Source organism: Colletotrichum siamense (assembly GCF_013390195.1).
Source record: "Colletotrichum siamense strain Cg363 chromosome Unknown KSG_Cg363_contig05, whole genome shotgun sequence".
Taxonomy (NCBI): domain Eukaryota; kingdom Fungi; phylum Ascomycota; class Sordariomycetes; order Glomerellales; family Glomerellaceae; genus Colletotrichum; species Colletotrichum siamense.
This window is the reverse complement of record NW_023501018.1, coordinates 933013-953351: the sequence shown is the minus strand read 5'-3', so window position 1 is coordinate 953351 and position 20339 is coordinate 933013. Positions and strand designations below refer to the sequence as shown.

The window sequence follows — 20339 nt, the reverse complement described above, 5'->3', positions numbered from 1 at the left end:
TATATTATATATAATATAGTTAACTACTAAGTAGAAGTTACTTAAATTTAACTTTCTAAGTTTAAGGTTTAGTTATATTTTAATTTTATTCCTAATAATCTTAATCTCTATATAGACTTAAACCTCTATAAAAAGTAATAATAGTAGTAATAGTTATAATAGAAGTAGTAAAAAATACTTATTAAATAAGTTATCCTCTTTAGTAATAAGATTAATTAGTAGTTTAATAGAAGTTTTAATTATAAGTTTAGTAATAACTTTAATATTATTAACTTCTAGCTATTTTATAAGTATCTTTTTAACTTTACTAATACTATCCTCTATTACTTCTAATACTAATAAATTATACTACTTATCTATAAAGTTTATTTATAGCTAAAGTTATTAAGTAATAACTATAATTATAAGTTTATATATATTACTACTAATATAAAACCTTCTTCTTTTTATATTTACTTTACTTTAAGAGTTTTAATTACTATTATACCCCCTATTAATTAAGCTAGCTTTACTTCTCTTAAAACTAATAGAGAATTTTACTATCTTTTTTATAGTTAACTAAAAGCTCCTTATTATAGCTATCTTATTAAAAATAATATATTTTAGGTTAGATTAAAGTTAATATAATATAAGCTCTCTCTTATAATCTTCTTTTTAGAGAACTAAAATAAGTAAAAAAGATTTTTATATTACTAGTTTTATTAGTATAAATCTTAGTTTAAAAGAGATATTCTTACTTTTATATAATACTACTAGTTTTAATAACTATACTAATTATATAAAAGTAGGATTATTATTATTTTACTCTAATATTATAATATTATACCTATATTACGTTTTAAATAGTATTAAAAAGCTTAAATTACGTTAAAAAGCGTGTTAATTAACGTTAGTAGCGTTATTATTAATAGTAAAAAGTAGTGTAAAGGGGTAATAAATCGCGCACTAATAGGGGTTTTAGGTAAAGTAAACGCAAATGAGTGCGGTTGTCTGCTCCACAAGCTACTATTCCTGACACTTAGCTTCCCCCCCTTGTCTGCGATGGCTTCCACTCTTTCTCCCTCGCGTCTCCCTGTCTGGGGCTTGCCGCCGCCGCAGCGATGCAATAACCACAGAGTTTCCTGAACCCCTAAGCCTGCCGCAAGGGGCAAACTTCTCCATTGTCTACCTTTACCTACATTGGCGGGCTATCCAACTTGCTGCGGGCTTGCATGTATGCCGCACAACGCTAAATCTTACCCCAACCTCTATCCTCGGCACGTTGCCCACGGTGTTTGCTATTTGCTCAGCTACGAGGAGGGGAGAAGCAAACCCCGAGTTATCGCATGATCTCAACCCGCAGCGCGCCGTCGATGGAACTACGCAACGTGCTGGGTGGGCTCCGCTGGCTAGTCTCTCCCGCCCTTTCGCCGTCGCCGGCGCGGATAACCCGAATAACCCTCCTTCCAACGCCGCCGTAGATCAAGCCCTCCCGATGCCCTTGTGGCGGCTGTAGGGGTTCCTGATGGGCGGTTCGGAGTTCCATATCGCAACCCCTGACACATTAACGCCAGTCTAGACGCCGCCAGTTGTTCTTTCTTCCACGTCAGAAAAGTCAACCTAGACAACCTAGACTCACTTGCCTTCGTCAAAACTCTACCTCTCCCTTCCATGCCCTTAATATTCTAGCCTCTTGCTGCACTGCGACCTAGGCGATGCGACTAGTCGGTAGTCGCTTACTATTCTGCGAGGGAGCTTGCGTTGGTGGCTTGCTACGCGCCGGCCGCCTTAGACCGAGGGAAACTAGTACGCCGAACGAAAGACGACGATCCAAGATCAGGGAAGGAGCAGCATTAGTACAAAATGGCCACGATCAGCACGATATTACGGAACCCTCTTGGGCTATCTCCGTCGCCATCGCCTCGGAACCAGAGATTCTTCGATCAACGAGAACAACAGCACCAACACGAGGACCGAGCGGAGCCTAGGACTTCGAAATCCAGCATCATGGGACGCGCTTCTTTGGCGAACTTGTTAATCTTTGGGTTCCTGGCAATCGTTGCCAAGGCCGTCTACACGACCAAGCTCGTGCCGTACGAGGAGAACGGCAAGAGTTACCAGTGCAAATGCTCGCCGGCGGACGACTGCTGGCCCAAGGCCAACTTGTGGGATGCCCTCAACATCACCGTCGGGGGCAACCTGATCAAGAACGTGCCGCCTGCCGCTGTCTGCTACAACCAGTACCGCGGTGTTTCAACATTCGACGCAGGCAAATGCGCTGAAGCCACGGCTAAGTGGACTGATGAAAGATGGCAGTAAGTTGCTCTTTTTCTAGTGTTGAGTACTGGTAGGGCGAGGAAATTAGTGGTGGTGTTGACCGTGACCTACCAGGATCTCCCAGCCAGCATCGCAACTCTGGACCTGGGGCAGCAACAACACCTGCGAACTCACGACAGATCCCACCAAGACGTGCACTCTGGGCAACTACCCCGAGTATGTGATCATCGCCAGGAACAAAATGCACATCAAGGCCGGCGTCGATTTTGCGAGAACCAAGAACTTGCGCCTGGTGATCCGCAACACGGGCCACGACTTTGAGGGCCGGAGCGCGGGCGCCGGCTCGCTGGCCATCAACACCCACAACTTCAAGGACATCTCTTTCGTCAACAACTACGCGGGCCCTGGCGACTATAAGGGACCTGCGATGACCATCGGCGCCGGCGTGCAGGGCTACGAGATTTCTGACGCGGCGCACGCGAGGAACCCGCCTCAGAATGTGGTTACGGGCGAGTGCGAGGTATGTTACCTTCAGTCGAAGAAGGCACTGTCTCGTTGAAGATTGGTTGATTGACTGATGTGAACAGACCGTTGGCGTTGCTGGAGGCTTCATGGGCGGCGGTGGTCACGGCCCTCTGAGTGGTCTCTACGGATTCGGCGCCGACAACGCCCTTTCATTTGAAGTCCTCACCGCGGCCGGAGATTTCATCACTGCGAACCAGAACAGCAACTCTGACCTTTACTACGCCCTTAAGGGCGGTGGCCCCGGAAACTACGCCGTTGTCTTGTCAGTCACCTTGAAGACTTACCCCGACACCACGCGCGGCGCCGCCCTCTTCCTCAACGTGAACGCCACCACCGGAGCCAACTTCACCCAAGTCACAAAGGCAGTGAACAAGCTCCACGAACTCGGCAACCAGATGGTTGACCAGGGTCTATACGCCATCTACGAATTGTATCCTCCCGTCATCGGAGGCGCCCTTCACATCCAGCCGATTATGGGCATGAACAAGACCGCTGCGCAGCTCACCGCCATCATGCAGCCCCTTTTCTCTTACCTACAATCCGAAGGCATCCCGTACGACACCGGTGTCAAGGAATACCCGAACTACTACACCCTTTTCCACGACTTCTTCGAGCCCGAGGCCGCCGCTCAGAACGGTCTCACCGGAGGCTGGGTCTTCACCCACCAAGACATGCAGCAGAGCAACCAGGCCGCTGTTGCGGATGCCATCCAGCTTGCACTGGCGCCCGCATCAGACAAGTTCGGCATCGTCATTAGCCATCTCTTCGACCCTGGAATGACGGTGAAGACGCCGCAGAGCGCAACCCACCCAAAGTGGAGGGGCGCAACCATGCGCACAATGGCTATTCTGCCTCAGGCCCTGGACGCGACATGGGCTCAGAAGTTGGCCCTGAACGACTTGATGGTGAACACAATCACCGAGAAGTTTAAGCAAGCCGCCCCCAACGGCTTAGCCTACGTGAACGAGGTAAGACCCTCTGCTCCTGACTCGTGTTCGCGGTTGAGTACCAAAGCTGACTCCGTCGACACAGAATTATGCATTCATGAAGAACTGGCAAGACGCCTTCTGGGGACCCATTTACCCCACGCTGGCGGCGACGAAGAAGAAGTGGGACCCGAACGGCGTCTTCTTTTCCTGGTCTACCCCGGGCAGTGAGGACTGGACTGTCGTCGACTACCTGAACAGGTTGTGCAAGAAGAAGTAATCGTGTGTGTTTGTATGGCTAGCAAGCGTGCTATGTTGTTATGATGAGACCGCAGAGATACCACCGCACTATGCCGGTTTAAGGCAGCATAGATTCTTAGATCTGACAATGATAATCACACATGAGAGGCAAAATTCGTTCAAACGCAACCAAATTGTCAAGTCCGAAAATACATGGCATTCGTCTCGCTTAGCATGCGACTTCTAATTGCAGGGTGCTGTGACAACTATGGCTCTTAAGCCGGGTATCCGAGCTATTCGCATCTGCCTACAAATATTCGCACATACGACCAGACCTTACTCGTTCCAAATGACGGCGCTCAGGCCATCTTCCTGGTTCACCGTACCCGGGTTACCAACCTTAATGGTCGCGAGAAGTTGCCCCAGCTTGCCCGTGGTGCTGTTTCTCTCCACAACAGCGACGTTGGCACTTGTCTGTCCGCCAATTGCAACCAGGTTTCCGGCCTTGTTAATTGCGAAGGTGCGGGGGAAGTAGGAAAAGGCACGAGTCGCCTCAAGAAATGTGATTCCGCTGGTGGACGGGTTGATGGAGTAAGTTGCCATGGAGTCTTCCTGGCTGCCGTAGGAACGGTCGTATCTATTGGATACGTAGACAAAATTGTCCTTGACATGCACCTCGGCAGCCTTGGATCCCGCCGGCGCAGCTTTCCCGGGAGGAAACGTCGAAAGGGTTTGTTTTCTCGACAGCGTCAAACATCCCGAGGCAGGGTACGCCACAGACCAGGACGTGACCGAGTTCGACAGCTCGTTGACGGTGAATAAGACTGAGCTATTGGCCTGGGTCCAGAACGCACCGTGACGCGGCCCATCCCCGGCACCAGCCTGCGCAGACGGGCAGTCTTTCAGAGTACCATTGCCATTGATGCTGAAGATGCGAATCAGATCGGCGCCCAGGTCGGCGGAGAGTAGGTATTTGCCGGTCGGGTCGGTAAACACCGAATGGGGGTGCGGCCTGTCTTGCCGAGACGGCACAGTGCCGGGCTGGGTCATCGCGAATGTCAACGACTGCAGCGCCTGATTTGTGCTGCCCACCGGCAGAGCATAAGTAGAGATGGTTGATGCATCACTTGAAAAGTGTCATTTCAGGTTAGCAAAAGCATAAGAATCGTCGTGGACGAGTAAGCTTACTACCGCGCCACCGCGACGAATCCTCCTCCTGCTCCTCCTCCGTAGATGGTGCTGTGAAGCTCGCCGCCGGCCGTCTGGACCTGGCCCTTCGGAGTTACTGTGCCATCATCACCGACGGAGTAGCTTTTGAGCAGCGGCTGGCCGAACTGAGTTTCGTCTGGAACGTAGAGCGTCTTTGTGGCAGAGTCAAGGTCGAGCCACGCCGGCATGCGGTTGCCCGAGCTGACGGACTTGACGATTGAGAGCTGGTTCGCGGGCGACAGCTCGAGGGTGTAGATCTGGCCGCTGTAGTGTGATGCGAGCAAGGTGGCTGCCTCGCCGGAGGAGAAGGCCGCACACAGCGCCGATAGAATGCGGATCTTCATCATGGAGGCGATGGTCCCGGTTTCCTCAAGCGTTTGAGGAAACGGTCAGACCAGAAGAACTTTATCAGATGGTCTGATTATATGCCTTGTGACCAGGCGGTACTGAAGCGCTCCTTCCGGCCCATGATTATCAACTTTCTTTTTCGCCGTGGGACTTTTGTGTGATCAGTGATCAATCTCAAACATGGTGTTTTCAGCCCTTACTTCAGGAGAACCGTGGTCTGGGCTAGCGCATCTTCCGAGTTCCCCGAAAGAGTAATTCTACGGAACCAGAGGTAATATGGGGATTGATAAGGTGCCGTCCCGTGAAACCGGTTCGCGGCTAATTGCAGATCTCGGTGGATTTCAAGTCTCGGCAATATTGAGGTGGCTAGTTTATTCCGAGTACATGGCCATCTCTGTGGTTAGTTGTGTAACATTCCGGACGTCCTCTGCGAAGGGAGGTTTTCCGAGCCACTGTGCGGACGCCATACATAATGCTGATCTACGAGGCCTTCTTACAACTGTTGGTCTAATTTCTTTCCGTTGGCTTGTTTACCGTCTTTACACCATTTCCTTCCGTCCGTAGTTCTCTTTCTATGGTTCAGCTACCTGCACAGGAATCAGGCTGATAGGAATTCTGATTGAGTGGCGATGGCCGTAGATGAAGTCAATGAAAATCTGCCTGACAGACACCCATTAGCAGGAGATTCTGTCAGCCCAACTTTGCATTATCACAGATAAGCCTCACCATTTGGTATGCAACATGGTTCAAAATTGTGTTCAGGAGAGCTCAGAAACCGTTGAAAACCATCCTCCGACGCCGAATACGGACGCGGAACATCCACTTTGGGCTGCCAACGTAAATGAAAATGGGTCGGTCTTCGTGTGATGGAAAGGCCAAGCCTTGTAATGAGGTGATAATCTCATTCCAAGGAAAGCTTTTCTTAACAGAGTGGCAGAGGAATCTCGTCTCTTCGATTGCGGCGCTTAACTTCACTTTGGCAGCAATCGATTTAAAAGTCATGACGACTTCTCACGGTCTGGAGTCGAGTGTTACCCCGGCATCACATAAGCTGGCACCATGGTTTCAACAAAGATTCTCGGTCTATTGACTGCTGTATCACTCGTCGTCGCATCGCCGTTGAACAGAAAGGCAGTGATTGACGATTGCCTGTCCGCAGCCAGCGTCCCATACAACGAGAAAGGCAGCTCTCAGTGGGAAGCAGATGGATCTCCGTTCAACGTCAGGATACCATACGTTCCCGTTTCCATCGCCGTTCCCCTCACTACAGAGCATATCCAAGCCGCAGTAAAGTGTGGTCGAGACAACGGTGTCAAAGTGACCCCAAAATGCGGTGGCCATAGCTATGCCAACTTCGGCTTCGGTGGTGAAGATGGTCACCTCATGTTGGAGCTCGACCACATGTACAACGTCACCCTCGACAACGCCACCGGCATCGCGACAGTCCAGGCTGGATCTCGTCTGGGTCACGTCGCGAGCGAGCTGTACAAACAAGGTGGCAAGGCAATCAGCCATGGGACATGTCCAGGGTGAGTTTCTAGCGCCCAAGCGTTCAGGTTATCGACTAACATGACAAAAGAGTCGGCAGTGCAGGCCATGTTCTCCATGGCGGGTACGGAATGAGCTCTCATACCAAGGGCCTTGCCCTTGACTGGCTTGTCGGAGCGAAGGTTGTTTTGGCAAACAGCAGCGTCGTCACCGCTTCCGAAGCTGAGAATGCGGACCTTTTCTGGGCGCTGAAAGGAGCCGGCAGTTCCCTCGGAGTTGTGTCCGAGTTCTACTTCAAGACCTTCGATGCGCCCCAGCAAGCCACAAACTTCCTCGCCGTTCTGCAGTGGGATTCTCAAAAGTCCATCGATGGGTTCAAGGTGCTGCAGGATTGGGCGGAAGAAGAAATGCCGAGGGAGCTCAACATGCGGCTTTTTATCACTCCACGCTTCACCAACCTGGAGGGGATGTTCTACGGAAACAAAACTGGGTTGCAGGCTTTGCTAGACCCGTTGCTAACGAAATTGGGAGGGAGGTTGACGACATCTCAGACCACAGATTGGTTTGGAAACTTGCAACACTTCGGAAACGGCCTAGCACTCGATCAGAAAGACACATACAAGAAGGCAAGTTCCTCCTAGGCCTCACGCATTGTCCTTAGACTAACTCGCACCAGCAAGAAAACTTTTACTCTAGCAGTCTGTATACAGACAAACTCTCCGACGACCAGATTGAGTCTTTCGTCAATTACTGGTATGGCGCAGGCAAAGCCTTGAAGCGAGATTGGTGGGTGCAAGTCGACCTTCATGGAGGCAAGAATTCAGCCATCAGCGCTATTCCGGCCAACTCTTCTGCATACGCTCATCGCGATAAGTTGCTGCTGTATCAGTTCTATGACCGAGTTGATTTGTCGGCGACATACCCTGAAGATGGCTTCTCGTTTCTCCAGGGCTTTAGAGCGAACACCACTCTTGGCATGGAGCCAGGGGAACATGGCATGTACTTCAACTATCCCGATCCAAACATGGGGCAGGGTGAGGCGCAAACGAAATACTGGGGCGACAACCTGGCCAGATTGCAGGAGATCAAGGCGGCTGTTGATCCGACCGAAGTCTTCTACTTCCCACAGAGCGTGCGACCAGCAACTCCTATTGAGCACTGACTCCGTCAAACAACAATTCCTTGACCACTGGGAGCTCTCAATCTAAGGTCTTGTAGAAGATGTAGCAACGCATGATGAAATTGAAATGACTGCTAGACGAACATTCATCATTCTCCCACTTCCCGCCAGAAATGTCGCCATCTCGTCAAACTAATCTCCATCCTCGTGAGTCGTCATATTGGTTCATCCAATCTTTGACCAACAGCATTCCCAAAAAAAGAGCTCACTGACTCGGCCCCCAACTCCGCCTGGCTGGTCGCAAAAGCCGCAGTGGCTGGGGCACTTCATAAACTCTGTATTAAGTCTATTTGCCCAGCCAATCATCGCCAGCCAGGGCCTACGTTTCGTCACAACTACCGGGAATGCCCGGGGCCACAATCCATTTTTCGCGATGAAAACGACTCAATGCGGCCTTGTCAACCCCATCCGCATAACATATCCGTGCCATGGTTGCCAATGTGGCTGTCATCGCTACCCACGTGCCGCTTCAGTGGTCGTGAGGGGGGCTAAAACCCCGCAGCTTGTCGACATCAGGAGGGGATCCCGGTCACCTTATTTCCTCAACTGCCTCATTGGGCTGAAGGGTCCTCGGCGTTCCCTTTGGCGATTGTGATGAGGCAGTTCATCAGGGTGATGCGGTCTTTCTCGTCGCCCGCATAAATAGGAGGAGCTGGCAACCAATGTGGCGTTTGTGATTGTGTGTGCTCACCACCGGGTCTGTCGTTTTCGAATCTAATAAGTCGCTCCTGGTCATCGTCATAATGCAGCTCAAGTCCATCCTGGCCCCGCTCCTCCTGGCGGAAGCGGCGATCGCTCAGGGCCTCTCCATCCGCGTCGTCTCCTTCAACATCCGCTACGACGCCGGCTCCCGCGAATCTGGCGAGAAGCCGTGGTGGGATCTCCTCTGCCCTATCTGGAAATCCCGCTGCCGCCAACCGCATGTCATCGACGCCCTCAAAAACGCCGCGTCCGCAGCGCCGACCGATGCCGTGACTGTTATCGGCCTGCAGGAGGTCCTCGATAACCAGCTGAACGACATCCAGAGCGGCCTCGGCTCCGGGTGGGCCCACGTTGGCGTCGGCCGAGACGACGGAAAGAAGTCCGGCGAGTACAGCCCGATCTTCTACCGCTCCGACCCCTTGAAGCTGGTCTACAGCGAAGTGAAGTGGTTGTCCCCCACCCCGGACCAGGTCTCGTACGGATGGGGTGCCGGAAGCCGACGCATCGTCACTATTGCCGTCTTTGAGCACATCGCGACCGGGAAGAAGTTCATTCATGCCAACACCCACCTGGACAATGTCAGCAGCGAAGCCCGTTCCGAGGGTATCAAGGTGGTGGTGTCCAAGATCCAGGCTGTTCAGACCACTTACGGACCTCTCGGTGTCTCTCTGGCCGGCGATTTCAACTCCGACCCCAACGGCGATGCTTACAAGACCCTTACCGCCACCGGATACATGGAGGAGCTGTACAACATGGCCACCCCGGACCAGCGCGCTGGGACCAACCAGCTCACTTACACGACCTTCGACACCAGCAACCAGGGCAGTCGCATCGACTTCATCTGGCTTGGACCCAAGGACGCAAAGAAGTACTCGGTCCAGAAGTACGAGATTTACGACAACAACGTTGACGGCATGCTCATCAGCGACCACAGGCCCGTGGTTGGTGATGTGACGTTGTTGTCTTAGGCTCGACGCCCCTATGATTCAGATCTGTTACCATATACCCAAATCAATGATATAATGTTTACTTTCTTAAAAGACTCCCCTGCAGGTTCCTGCTTGCTTCACATTTGTTTTGTGATCTCGGGTCATTGCTGCTATTTGTATGTTCAGTAATCCTCCACTAAATAGCCGGGAGTATCGAGATAGGCAACATTTCACCGAGTACGAGATATCTCGGGTTGATTCAGCACCTGGATTAGGAAGTCGAGTACTGCGTACCAGTTTTTGCTCCGAAGGAAGACCTGTGATAGGCCAAGATCGCGGATAAAGTTCAAAGTTGGCTTGGGTTCTGCCACACGCCCACTTTCCGGATCTCGGCAGGCCCATCAGGCATTCCATCGTATCATAACAACAGGATCTCATTGGGCAATACATGTCCTTCAATCAAACCTAGTAGTATCAAGAGGGGCTTTTGCGATTTATAGTCGAAATAGAGTCATGTTTTCTTGTCAATGTGAATTGCTCGGTGTCAACACCCCGGCCCCCCACCGGCATTCGGCCCCGTTGAAGGCCGAAAGGGGCCGTAGGGAGGCATTTTTGAATTGGCTGAAAGCCTTGCGAGATGTATAATAGGCTGCAACCTCAATGATCTGCATGATCGACCGCTGTTGTTCTAGAGTTACCAAACACTAGATCCGATCGCGCCAAAATGCTTCAACTTCGGGTTTTTGGGCTTCTGCTCGCGTTAGCCAGCAACTTGGTGCTATGTGCCTGTCAGCAAAGCACCTCCTTCCCCAAACAGCTTGCGGTCATTCGACGTCGATCCGGTTTGACACACAAAGAGTATCTCGAGTACCACACCTTGGTCCACGGCCAAAAGTCTTGGAACGCGCCCCATGACAACGCGTGGCCCATCGCGTACACCCAGAACCATGTCTTTGACGGAGTCTTTGGCGCGAACAACACCGTCGCTAACCAGATCTACGTCGGACGTGATGACGTGAACGAACTCTATAGCAGCGCCGCCGACAGCTTTACCTCCCCTCCGCCGACGAACTACACCGAGACCGTAATCGGACCCGACGGCGTCAACTTCAACGACATGCCAACGGCGATGTCAATGCTGGCCACCGAGACCTTTCTGACTGGCCTTCCCGCCGGCGCGAAGCCTGCCGATAATAAGCCGCCCCTCGTAGCTTGGTTCTGGGCGATTGCTACGAAGGATGCAACTTCCAACGAGACCTTCGCGAACACCCTTGCCGATACGCTCGTAAAAGCAATCCCGGCTGGCACCGTCTATAACGCGAGCGTTCATGTTCCAGTCCCTGGAGGGGATCTCAGACCTTACTTTGGCGGCCAAACAATGCCTACCATCAACGCGGTTATCAAGTTGTGGCTGGGCGAAAGCGACTCTTCGATCTCGGCTGTGCGCACTGCCCAAACGCAACTCGACAATGCCAAGCTTCAGCTTGACGAGAATCAGTCTTTCATGCTTTTCTCAAGAGAGGTTGTTATCTGGGACATGAGGAAGAACATTGAGGTAAGACCCACCATCAACCAAACTCGAAAATGCACTTGCTGACTTGAAGATAGTTTGATCAAGCTCGTCTTACCGCAACGGTCAAGGCAGAGACCGTTTTGTGAGCTGTAAGAATGGTTGTAATATAGCCCGGTAGTTACAATGACACAAAACGCTTCATGCCAGTGCCTGGTCTAGCGAGATATAAGAAACGGTCTCCGAAGAGATCTGGTTCGTGTTATTGAAATTTCGTAATGATGCTCAAAGGTTGGCCTTGAGTTGATGGAGACGGGCGCTAAACGTGAATGGCGCTTCAACAGACCAGACTGTCAGCTAGCACCAGCTGCGAGCCGGGCATCAAGAGATGCGAGACGGTAGTCGGCCAGGCCTAAGCCTGAGGCCTAAATCCCAGCCTAAATCCCACTTTTACATAAAGGATTAGCTATACTACTTTATAGCTAGTTATATTTAGTACTTATAGCTAAATTAATTAAGTTACTTTATATAAGTTATAAGTTTTCTAAATATTTAAATCTATTTACTAAATAGTAAAGTTACTCTTAAGTAGTTATTAAGATTCTAACTTTATAGTTTAATAATTACTAAAAAGTAATTAATAAATTATTAAACTACTAAAAGTAATACTTCTAAGTAGAAATTATAGTTATTATAATATATATCCCCTATTTATAAAATCTCTTTAGTTCTTAAACTATTAAAGTTAATAATTATTTAATATTTATTATAGTTATATAGTAATAACTATTTAATAACTATTTAATAATTATATATAATTATTATTTAAACTTTTTTTAAACTATTAAATTAATTAAATAAATTAATATATTTTTAATTAATAATCTAATTTTTTTTTTTTAGCTTTATTAAAAGGGGATTATTTTAGTTTAGTTTTCTCTCTTTTTTTATAATAAACTTTATAGTTAAAATAGCTATATAGAAAATAGTTAATAAGGGATTAAATCTAAGAAGTTTAGTATATAATATTATTTTTAAACTAACTAAAGCTATAAACTTTAAACTATAAGAGATTAATTTTAAAAATATTTTTAAAATAATAAAATTATTCTTCTACTTAATAAATAAAAGAATATTAAATAGATATAATAAAGATATAGTTTTTAAAGAAAATAAAATAGTAATAATTAAAGATTTAAGCTTTTTAAGTAATTTAATATTTATAAATTTTATATTTATTAAATAATTATTTATAGAGAAAATTTAATATAATTTCTTAGAAGAAATAATTAATAATAGTCTTTTTATTATAGTTTTAGCTTTCTATATTTTTATTAAAACTAAAGAATATACTTAGAAGTTTAATAAACTAGCTATAAATAAAATCTATAATAATTAGAATAGAATAATTAGAGTTAACTATAATAATACTAAGGATTTTATATAAGATGTTTATTTAATTTTTAATAAACTAAATAGTTTTAATATAAACTTATTAATTATAGTTTTTATTTATAAACCTATTTAAAGTTTTAAATATTTCAATTAAGTTAAAGTAAACTTTATAGAGAATAACTTTATTATAGAGATTTAAAGCTATAATAACTTCTTATAAAAGCTTAAAAGCTTAAGTAAAAAGGAATAATATAAATAAACTTCTTAAAATATTAAAGTTCTATTAAATAAGAAGATGTTTACTATAAAGAAGTAAACTTAAATATTTAAGTTTAAAAATATTAAAATATAAAATCCTTATATTTTATATAATATTAAGTATTTTAAGAACTTTTATAAATATAAAATATATAGCTATTATTATAAAAAGATAACTTTATAACTTAATAAGTATAATAAATACTCTTTTAAGTACTATAAGTATTATACTTCTTTATATAATAAGTTTAAATATATTAATAAACTATAGATTTAGTAATTAATAACTTAGGTATTTATTTTAATATTTACTTTAGAAGGTTAAACTTAAAATAATATCTTTAAAAACTTTAATATTAAATAAGATATTAACTAATAATCTAAAACTTATATAGATACCTTAATAGCTTAAGCTTAAAAAAAAACCTTTTTATTATTCTTAGTAAATAACTTTAAAATATTTAGTTTATATTTTAATTTTTAATTTTTTATTAGAGATCTATATAAAGTTAACTATATATAGAGAGTTAAGAAGTAATTAATAAAGAAGTTTAAACTTTCTATTTATAAATCTATTAATTAAATTACTAAAATAGAGATTAATAATTTCTTTATATATAATATTATTAAAAAAGCTAATAAAAAAGAAAATAATAACTAAGAAGTATAACTATATTAATATATTATATTTATAATCTCTATTAAGAGGATAAACTCCTTTATACTAAATATTAATACTAATAAGTATATCCTTAATAATCTCTCTATTTTTAAAGATTTTTAAGATTTTTTTTAAAAATTAACTATAAACTATATAAATAAAAAGGATTAAATTAGCTAAGCTATTAGTATAACTAAAGTTATTACTATTAAACTAAGTAGTAAAAAGATTACTTTCTAACTATATAATATTTTTTATAAACTTTATAATATAATATAAATTATTAATATTAATCTTCTTTAGAAAATAAGTATCTATTTTAATAGTTTAGATAATATTTTAATTTATAAAGATATATCTAAAACTATTACTAATTTTAAATAAAATATATAAATCTCTTAGTTTTAGATTTATCTTTCTAATTAGAGTAATAAATTTAGTTTTTTTAAGCTAAATTATTAAACTTTTTATATTTATTTAAAGTATTTATTTAGAGAAATAATTATTACTATTATAAAAAATATTAATATAAACTTCTTTAGAGTACTTTTTATAAAATATAAGTATTATATTTACTTTATAGTAAAGTTAATATAAAAGCTTAGTAATAGATAATAAAAACTACTAATTTAAGCTTTTTAAAAGCTTTAGATTAATTTCTTAAAACTAATACTATAAAGTTTTAGAAGTATTATTTATAATCTCTATATTATAAAGGTTTTCTTAATTTATAAATAGTTTTAAGTATTTAAATTAAAGAAAGAAATAGCTATTTAGTTATAAAGTTAGTTTCTAAAGAAGATTATAGTAATAAATAGTATTATTTACTTTTCTAAAGTTATTATAGATAATAATATAGCTTTTCTTAAAATAATAAAACTTTTTATTTAAGAATAAGGTTTTTATTTTAAAATAATAGCTTTTTATTTTTATTAGTAGAATAAGGGGGTAAAAAGCTTTAGTAAAGCTATATAATAAAAAATATAAGTAATATATATAAAAACTAGCTTTTTTAAGTCTTTTTAGCTTTAGTTAATAAAAACTTTTATAAAAGTTAGAAATCTACTATTTAATAATAAGAGTAATATTAATCCTTATAAGAAATTAATAAATACTTTTAATATATCTCTTACTATAAGAAAACTATATATATACTACTTTTACTACTAAAACTATTAAACTTATATTTATATTTACTTAAATAGCTATTTATATATAAAGGAGTAGAAAATAAAGTTTAAAGCTAAACTTAGAAGATTTATAAAATATAATAGCTTCTATAGTAATATTTTCTATATTTTTATTAAAAGGATTAATAATATTTAGTAAGTAAAAAATATAGTATTTAAAGAAGATAAAAGAGAGCTTCTTTTAGTTAAATTTAATAATTTATAGCTAAAAGAAGAAATTAAACTAAAGACTTATAAATATAATAATAAATTATTAATAATAATATATAAAATTAAATTTTAGCTTTATACTATAAATACTAAATCTTATTATTATTATTATTCTACTAAATAAAATTAATAATAAGAATAATTAAGTAATTTATACTTAGAAGAAGCTTAAGATTTAGAAAGTAATAATAAATAAGAATAAGAAAATAAACTTCTTTAAGAATAAAAAGAAGTTAGTAATAAAGAAGGTAGTTAATATATAACATAGTGAAGGCGTTTACTACCTTTAGCGTAATAGGCGCCCTAACTATACTCAACATAATTAACGTAGTTAGTGCGTTAAATATAGCAAAAGCCCTTAAAGCCTTTAAAGTATTTAACACGCCTAAGGCCTTAAACGTAGTTAACCTTCTTAATATATATATTACTATAACTATATTATTAATATAATATATATTAATTAGTAGTATAACTTTAATAGTTACTTACCTCTTTTAAATTAAGGAAAATAGCTAATTTTATATTAATAGTTAACCTTATTAAGTTTAATAATTAAGTTCTAGTATATAGCTAATCCTATAAAGCTTAAATAATAATAATATCATATTAAACTCTTCCTCTAACTAAGAATATCCTAAAGAGATATAAAACCTTACTATTATACCTTAGATAATATTAACTAATCTTAAAGTAGTAGAAAACTTTAAAACTAAATTACTTAAGCTTATTAGCTATATAATAATTACTAACTTCTAAGCTACTTATAAAAACTACTTAGAGAAGTTTTATAAAACGCTTATTCTAACTAAATATTTACTATTTAACTTTAGTATATAAACTATAATTTTAGCTATAGTTTATAAGGGATTTAAACGCTATATAATAAACTACTATAAATAAATCTAAACTATAAACCTAAAAAGAGAAGCTTATATTAATATTATAAAACTTATAAGCTAAATATTAAAGACTTAAAGAGATAATCCTAATATATTTATTAACTTAGTTAAATAATAGTATTATCTTAATATACTATATTATATAAAATATATTAAAATTAAAAACGCCTTAAGATAAAAACTTAACTTTACTTTACTTTTTAGTAATAATAGAAAGATAGGAAGTTATAAAACCTTAAATACTAGCTATATAGAGAAACTAAAAAGCTTATAACTTTAATATTTAGTTAATATTCTATCTTAAGATTAAGAATTAATAGTAGTTCTATTAATTTTAGAAGAATATATTAACTTTAGATAAAGATTCTTAAGTATTTTAAGATCCCTACCTCTAAAGTTAAAAACACTAAGTAATTAACTATTAACGCTTAACTTAATTACTAAAACTTTAATTATATTATTAGAATAATTAACTATTATAATAGTAGATACTATCTATTATATAACTAAACTTCTTTCTAACTAAAGCTAAAGTAATATATTAAAACTTAGTAATATATAAAGTTATTATAGTTAAGGATAGTTTTAGCTTATCTATCCTAAACTTTAGCTTACTTTATTAACTATACTAAAAAGAAAAAAGCTTATATTTAATAATAATATCTAAAAATAAACTAAGGATATAAAATAAGTTTCTACTCTATAAAGAGATCTAAATAATAATAATAATAAAAGTAATCCTAATAATAAGAAGAACTATAAAGATAAAGATTATAGTAAAAGAGGAAGTAATAAAAACTAACTAAACTACTACTCTTCTAAAGCTTAATAAAAGCTTATTAAACTAAAATAGTTTAATAATAGAATATTTATTAATTATAACTTTCTATTTATACTTATTATTTTAGATAGAGATTATATTATCTATATATTATCTAGCTCTCTTATAAATAATATAAAATATTTACTTTTATATTTTAAGATAAATATAATTAGTTTATTTAATTTACTCCTATATAATAATAAAGTTAATAATATCTATATTAATAAAAGTTCTAAAATAGTTTATTAAAATATATATCACTTTATTAACACTATTAATAGTTATATTAAATCTAATAATAATAACTTAGCTATAGTAGCTTTAAACCTCTACTAGATATTACTTTATTATATATTAGATTAGTATTATACTAACTTAATAATTAAAGAAAAGTTAGCCTTAAGAGACCTTTAAATTAGAATTAAATAATAGAAGGAATTATTACTTAGAAAATTTCACCTTCTATATAAACTTACTAAAACGTAGTTATCTAAGGAATAATATACTTTAGGAGATATTTATAACTATTATAATATTTACTACTAAATAACTAAGGTAGCTTAACTTTACTATAATATAAAAAAGTTTAAAATAAAGATATTATTTATAATATATAATAAAATAGACGCTAAGCTTATTATAAATATTCTAAAGCTTAATAGATTAACTAACTATAATAAATTTATAACTAGTTTATAAAGTATAATACTAAGCTAGTATAAAATAGTTACTAAAAGATTATAGTATAACCTTTTATTATTAACTACTAAAAGTAAATATATAAGGATAATATCTTTATATTTAATATTAAGAATAACACCTAAGTCCTCTTTAAGTTATTATCCTTATTATTTAAAACTAAAAGAGTTTAAGGTCTTTAGTCTAATATTAGTTAAAAATATAAGAACTACTATAAATATCTTAGTTATATTACTATTAACCTATAATAAGTTAGTATAACTTAAGAAGCCTTAGGTATAATTTAAATATAGATATTAACTAGATTATTATAATTAATATAGTTAATATCTAAAAGTGCTAGGATATCCCTCTATATATACTACCTCTAAACTTAAGTAATAAGTTAATAATACTAATAATAATAACTTATTTTATAATAATAATTATAATTATATTTAGTACTATAAAGCTATTAACACTTTAGAAGCTTATAATAAGGACTTAGTTATTAGTATAGATAATAAAGATAAAAATAATTATAATATTAAAAGTATAGATTAAGCTAATATTTTATTCTAAATAAATAAAGATTATACTCTAAAGATATTAAGATATCTTCTTTATTATAATAATAAATACCTTATCTTTAATACTACTTTATTTTTAAATTCTATATTAACTAACTCTAAAATCTATATATATAATACTTATTTATATAATATAAAGCTATACTTAGATTTTAATAATATCTTCTTATATTAAATTCTCTTATTACTATAGCTAAATATTACTATTATTAGTCCTATTAAGCCTTAATATTATAATAATACCTAATCTTATAAGTATACTTATACTAAGATTATTATCTAAGGTTTTTAAGATAAACTACTAATTATAATTTATATAGATATTAGTATAAATAGGTTTATAATTAGTAAAGCTTATCTCTATTAATTTTATATTATTACTAAGTAACTTAAAGTATTTAAGTTATAAAGAGTAAGAAGTATAAAAACTATTATATAAGTTACTTTCTTAATACTTATTTATAGTTAGTTACTAAATAGATATATAGTAACTACTAAACTATAAATAAACGCTTAGCTAGTATTATACCTTAACGTTAGTTTATTTATAAAGTAAGACTTTAATATTGTAAATAGTATTAATATTCTAAACTTTAAATCTTATATTTATATTCTATTTTATAGTAATCTTTATATACTTTTATAGATTTATTCTAAGGTCCTAATAAAGACCTTTACTATATATATTACTACTAATATAGTAATACTACTATAATTAGGTAACCCTTTAAATCACTATACTAATAAGATTAAAATAAAATCCCTTCTATTTAGCCTAAAGTAAAAAAAGTGTATATTTATATATATAAGCGCTTTACTATTTATTCTTATTATTAATAACGCTCCTTACCTATTATAGTTAGCTTTCTAATAATAAGGTCTGCTAATAGAAGCTAGGGATTAATATATTCTAATAGTACACTAGGTTATAGTCTAAGTTAAAGGTTATAAGCTATAGTAAATTAGGTTTTTAGAGACTAAAGTAATTAGTCTTAAGCTTAATAAGTAATTTATAGTAAAAGTAAGCTAAGAGTATTTTAAGGATAAATATTAAGTTAATTACTAAAAAGCTATAAAAGTCTAACTATAAGCTAAGCTTAAAGTTATACTATATATAAGTCTAATTCTAAATATATTCCTTTATACTTTAAGTTATTCTAAATTATTCTGATCTAAAATAATTATTTAGCCCCTAAATTATATTAGATTATATTAATCTAATATAATTATTATCTTATTATTATATAACTTATACTATAGTTCTTCTATCCCTAAATAAATCCCTATTATTCCTATAATTTAGTAGTATAAATATCCTATCTTAGCTACTTAATACCTAAGTAAGTTAGTTAACTATTATCTATATATAATAAGTTATAATATTAAGTCCCCTCTCTAAAAGTCTTATTCTTAAGACTTAATATAAGTAGGTTATTAGTCTTAAATTAAGGTCTTATTAATTATACTTCTTAATTTACTTATAATACTAATACTATATTAAGTTATATTTAGAAATTAGATTTTTATAAAACTTATTATATTTAGATTTAATATAACTATAAAGCTCTTAGTACTCTAATTAATTATTATAGTTATAATATAATACTTTATTCCTCTTATTTTTAGTATAACTAAGTATATAAAATAGATCTCACTAACTTAAAGTATTATAGTAAGTATATAAAGTAAAGTTTCTTAAATTATAATAATAATAATATAGTAAATACTTATAAATATTTTAGTACTTTAGTTTTTCTTAATATTACTAATTTATTATAATAATAAATAATTATTTTAATAAATAAAAAAAAGTAAAATAAAAAGAGGAAGAAGCTAAAGAGGTATTAAAAATACTATAAACTTAGCTTACTATTACTCTAAGTTATTTATTTTATTTTTAGAGATAGAAAAAGTTCTTAAAAAAGTATAATTTAGATCTAATTTATTAAGGAATATAGTTTATAAATAAATAAAAAACTAAAAAGTATATTTTAAAAGTTTAGAAGTTTTAAATAATAGAGGATTTATTACTATAAAGTACTTAAAATAAGTTAAATTAGTTTTTTTTAAGTATTAAAGTAGTTAATTTAGGTATCTTTCTAAATATAAATTCTTCTAAAGTTTCTTAACTAACTTTAGATATTCCTAAATAAATAAATAGTTTTCCTTATTATAGTTAATTTACTTTAATAAGTAGTTTAGTAAAGTAATATAGGTATTTAATTTATTTATATTTAGTATTCTTTTAGACTAATATAATAAATATTAATATAACTTCTTATTCTTAATATTATTATTAATAAATTATAAATTCTTCTATTA

The 20339-nt window shown here is 36.4% G+C and overlaps 5 protein-coding genes across 5 annotated transcripts; 4 read left to right on the top strand and 1 right to left on the bottom strand.

The window, feature by feature from the left end:
• Nucleotides 1-1842: 1842 nt before the first annotated feature.
• CGCS363_v007908 (FAD-linked oxidoreductase ZEB1) lies at nucleotides 1843-3987 on the top strand (the record flags this gene model as incomplete). Its single annotated transcript, XM_036639757.1, has 4 exons — nucleotides 1843-2294; nucleotides 2371-2776; nucleotides 2844-3749; nucleotides 3814-3987. The coding sequence occupies 4 exons, from the start codon at nucleotides 1843-1845 to the stop codon at nucleotides 3985-3987; spliced, it is 1938 nt and encodes a 645-aa protein (XP_036494676.1).
• Nucleotides 3988-4283: 296 nt separating this feature from the next.
• Nucleotides 4284-5500, bottom strand: CGCS363_v007907 (putative 6-phosphogluconolactonase; the record flags this gene model as incomplete). Its single annotated transcript, XM_036639756.1, has 2 exons — nucleotides 4284-5073; nucleotides 5136-5500. The coding sequence occupies 2 exons, from the start codon at nucleotides 5498-5500 to the stop codon at nucleotides 4284-4286; spliced, it is 1155 nt and encodes a 384-aa protein (XP_036494684.1).
• Nucleotides 5501-6563: 1063 nt separating this feature from the next.
• sorD-6 (FAD-linked oxidoreductase sorD) lies at nucleotides 6564-8154 on the top strand (the record flags this gene model as incomplete). Its single annotated transcript, XM_036639755.1, has 3 exons — nucleotides 6564-7033; nucleotides 7084-7622; nucleotides 7673-8154. 3 exons carry the CDS (start codon nucleotides 6564-6566, stop codon nucleotides 8152-8154), a joined length of 1491 nt encoding a protein of 496 aa, XP_036494683.1.
• A 761-nt stretch (nucleotides 8155-8915) lies between these two features.
• Nucleotides 8916-9842, top strand: CGCS363_v007905 (uncharacterized protein; the record flags this gene model as incomplete). The annotated part of the gene is made up of 1 exon (XM_036639754.1): nucleotides 8916-9842. The coding sequence occupies one exon, from the start codon at nucleotides 8916-8918 to the stop codon at nucleotides 9840-9842; it is 927 nt and encodes a 308-aa protein (XP_036494686.1).
• A 685-nt stretch (nucleotides 9843-10527) lies between these two features.
• Nucleotides 10528-17163, top strand: CGCS363_v007904 (uncharacterized protein; the record flags this gene model as incomplete). The annotated part of the gene is made up of 4 exons (XM_036639753.1): nucleotides 10528-11358; nucleotides 11412-11458; nucleotides 14308-14315; nucleotides 17156-17163. The coding sequence occupies 4 exons, from the start codon at nucleotides 10528-10530 to the stop codon at nucleotides 17161-17163; spliced, it is 894 nt and encodes a 297-aa protein (XP_036494685.1).
• Between the last annotated feature and the right edge of the window lie 3176 nt (nucleotides 17164-20339).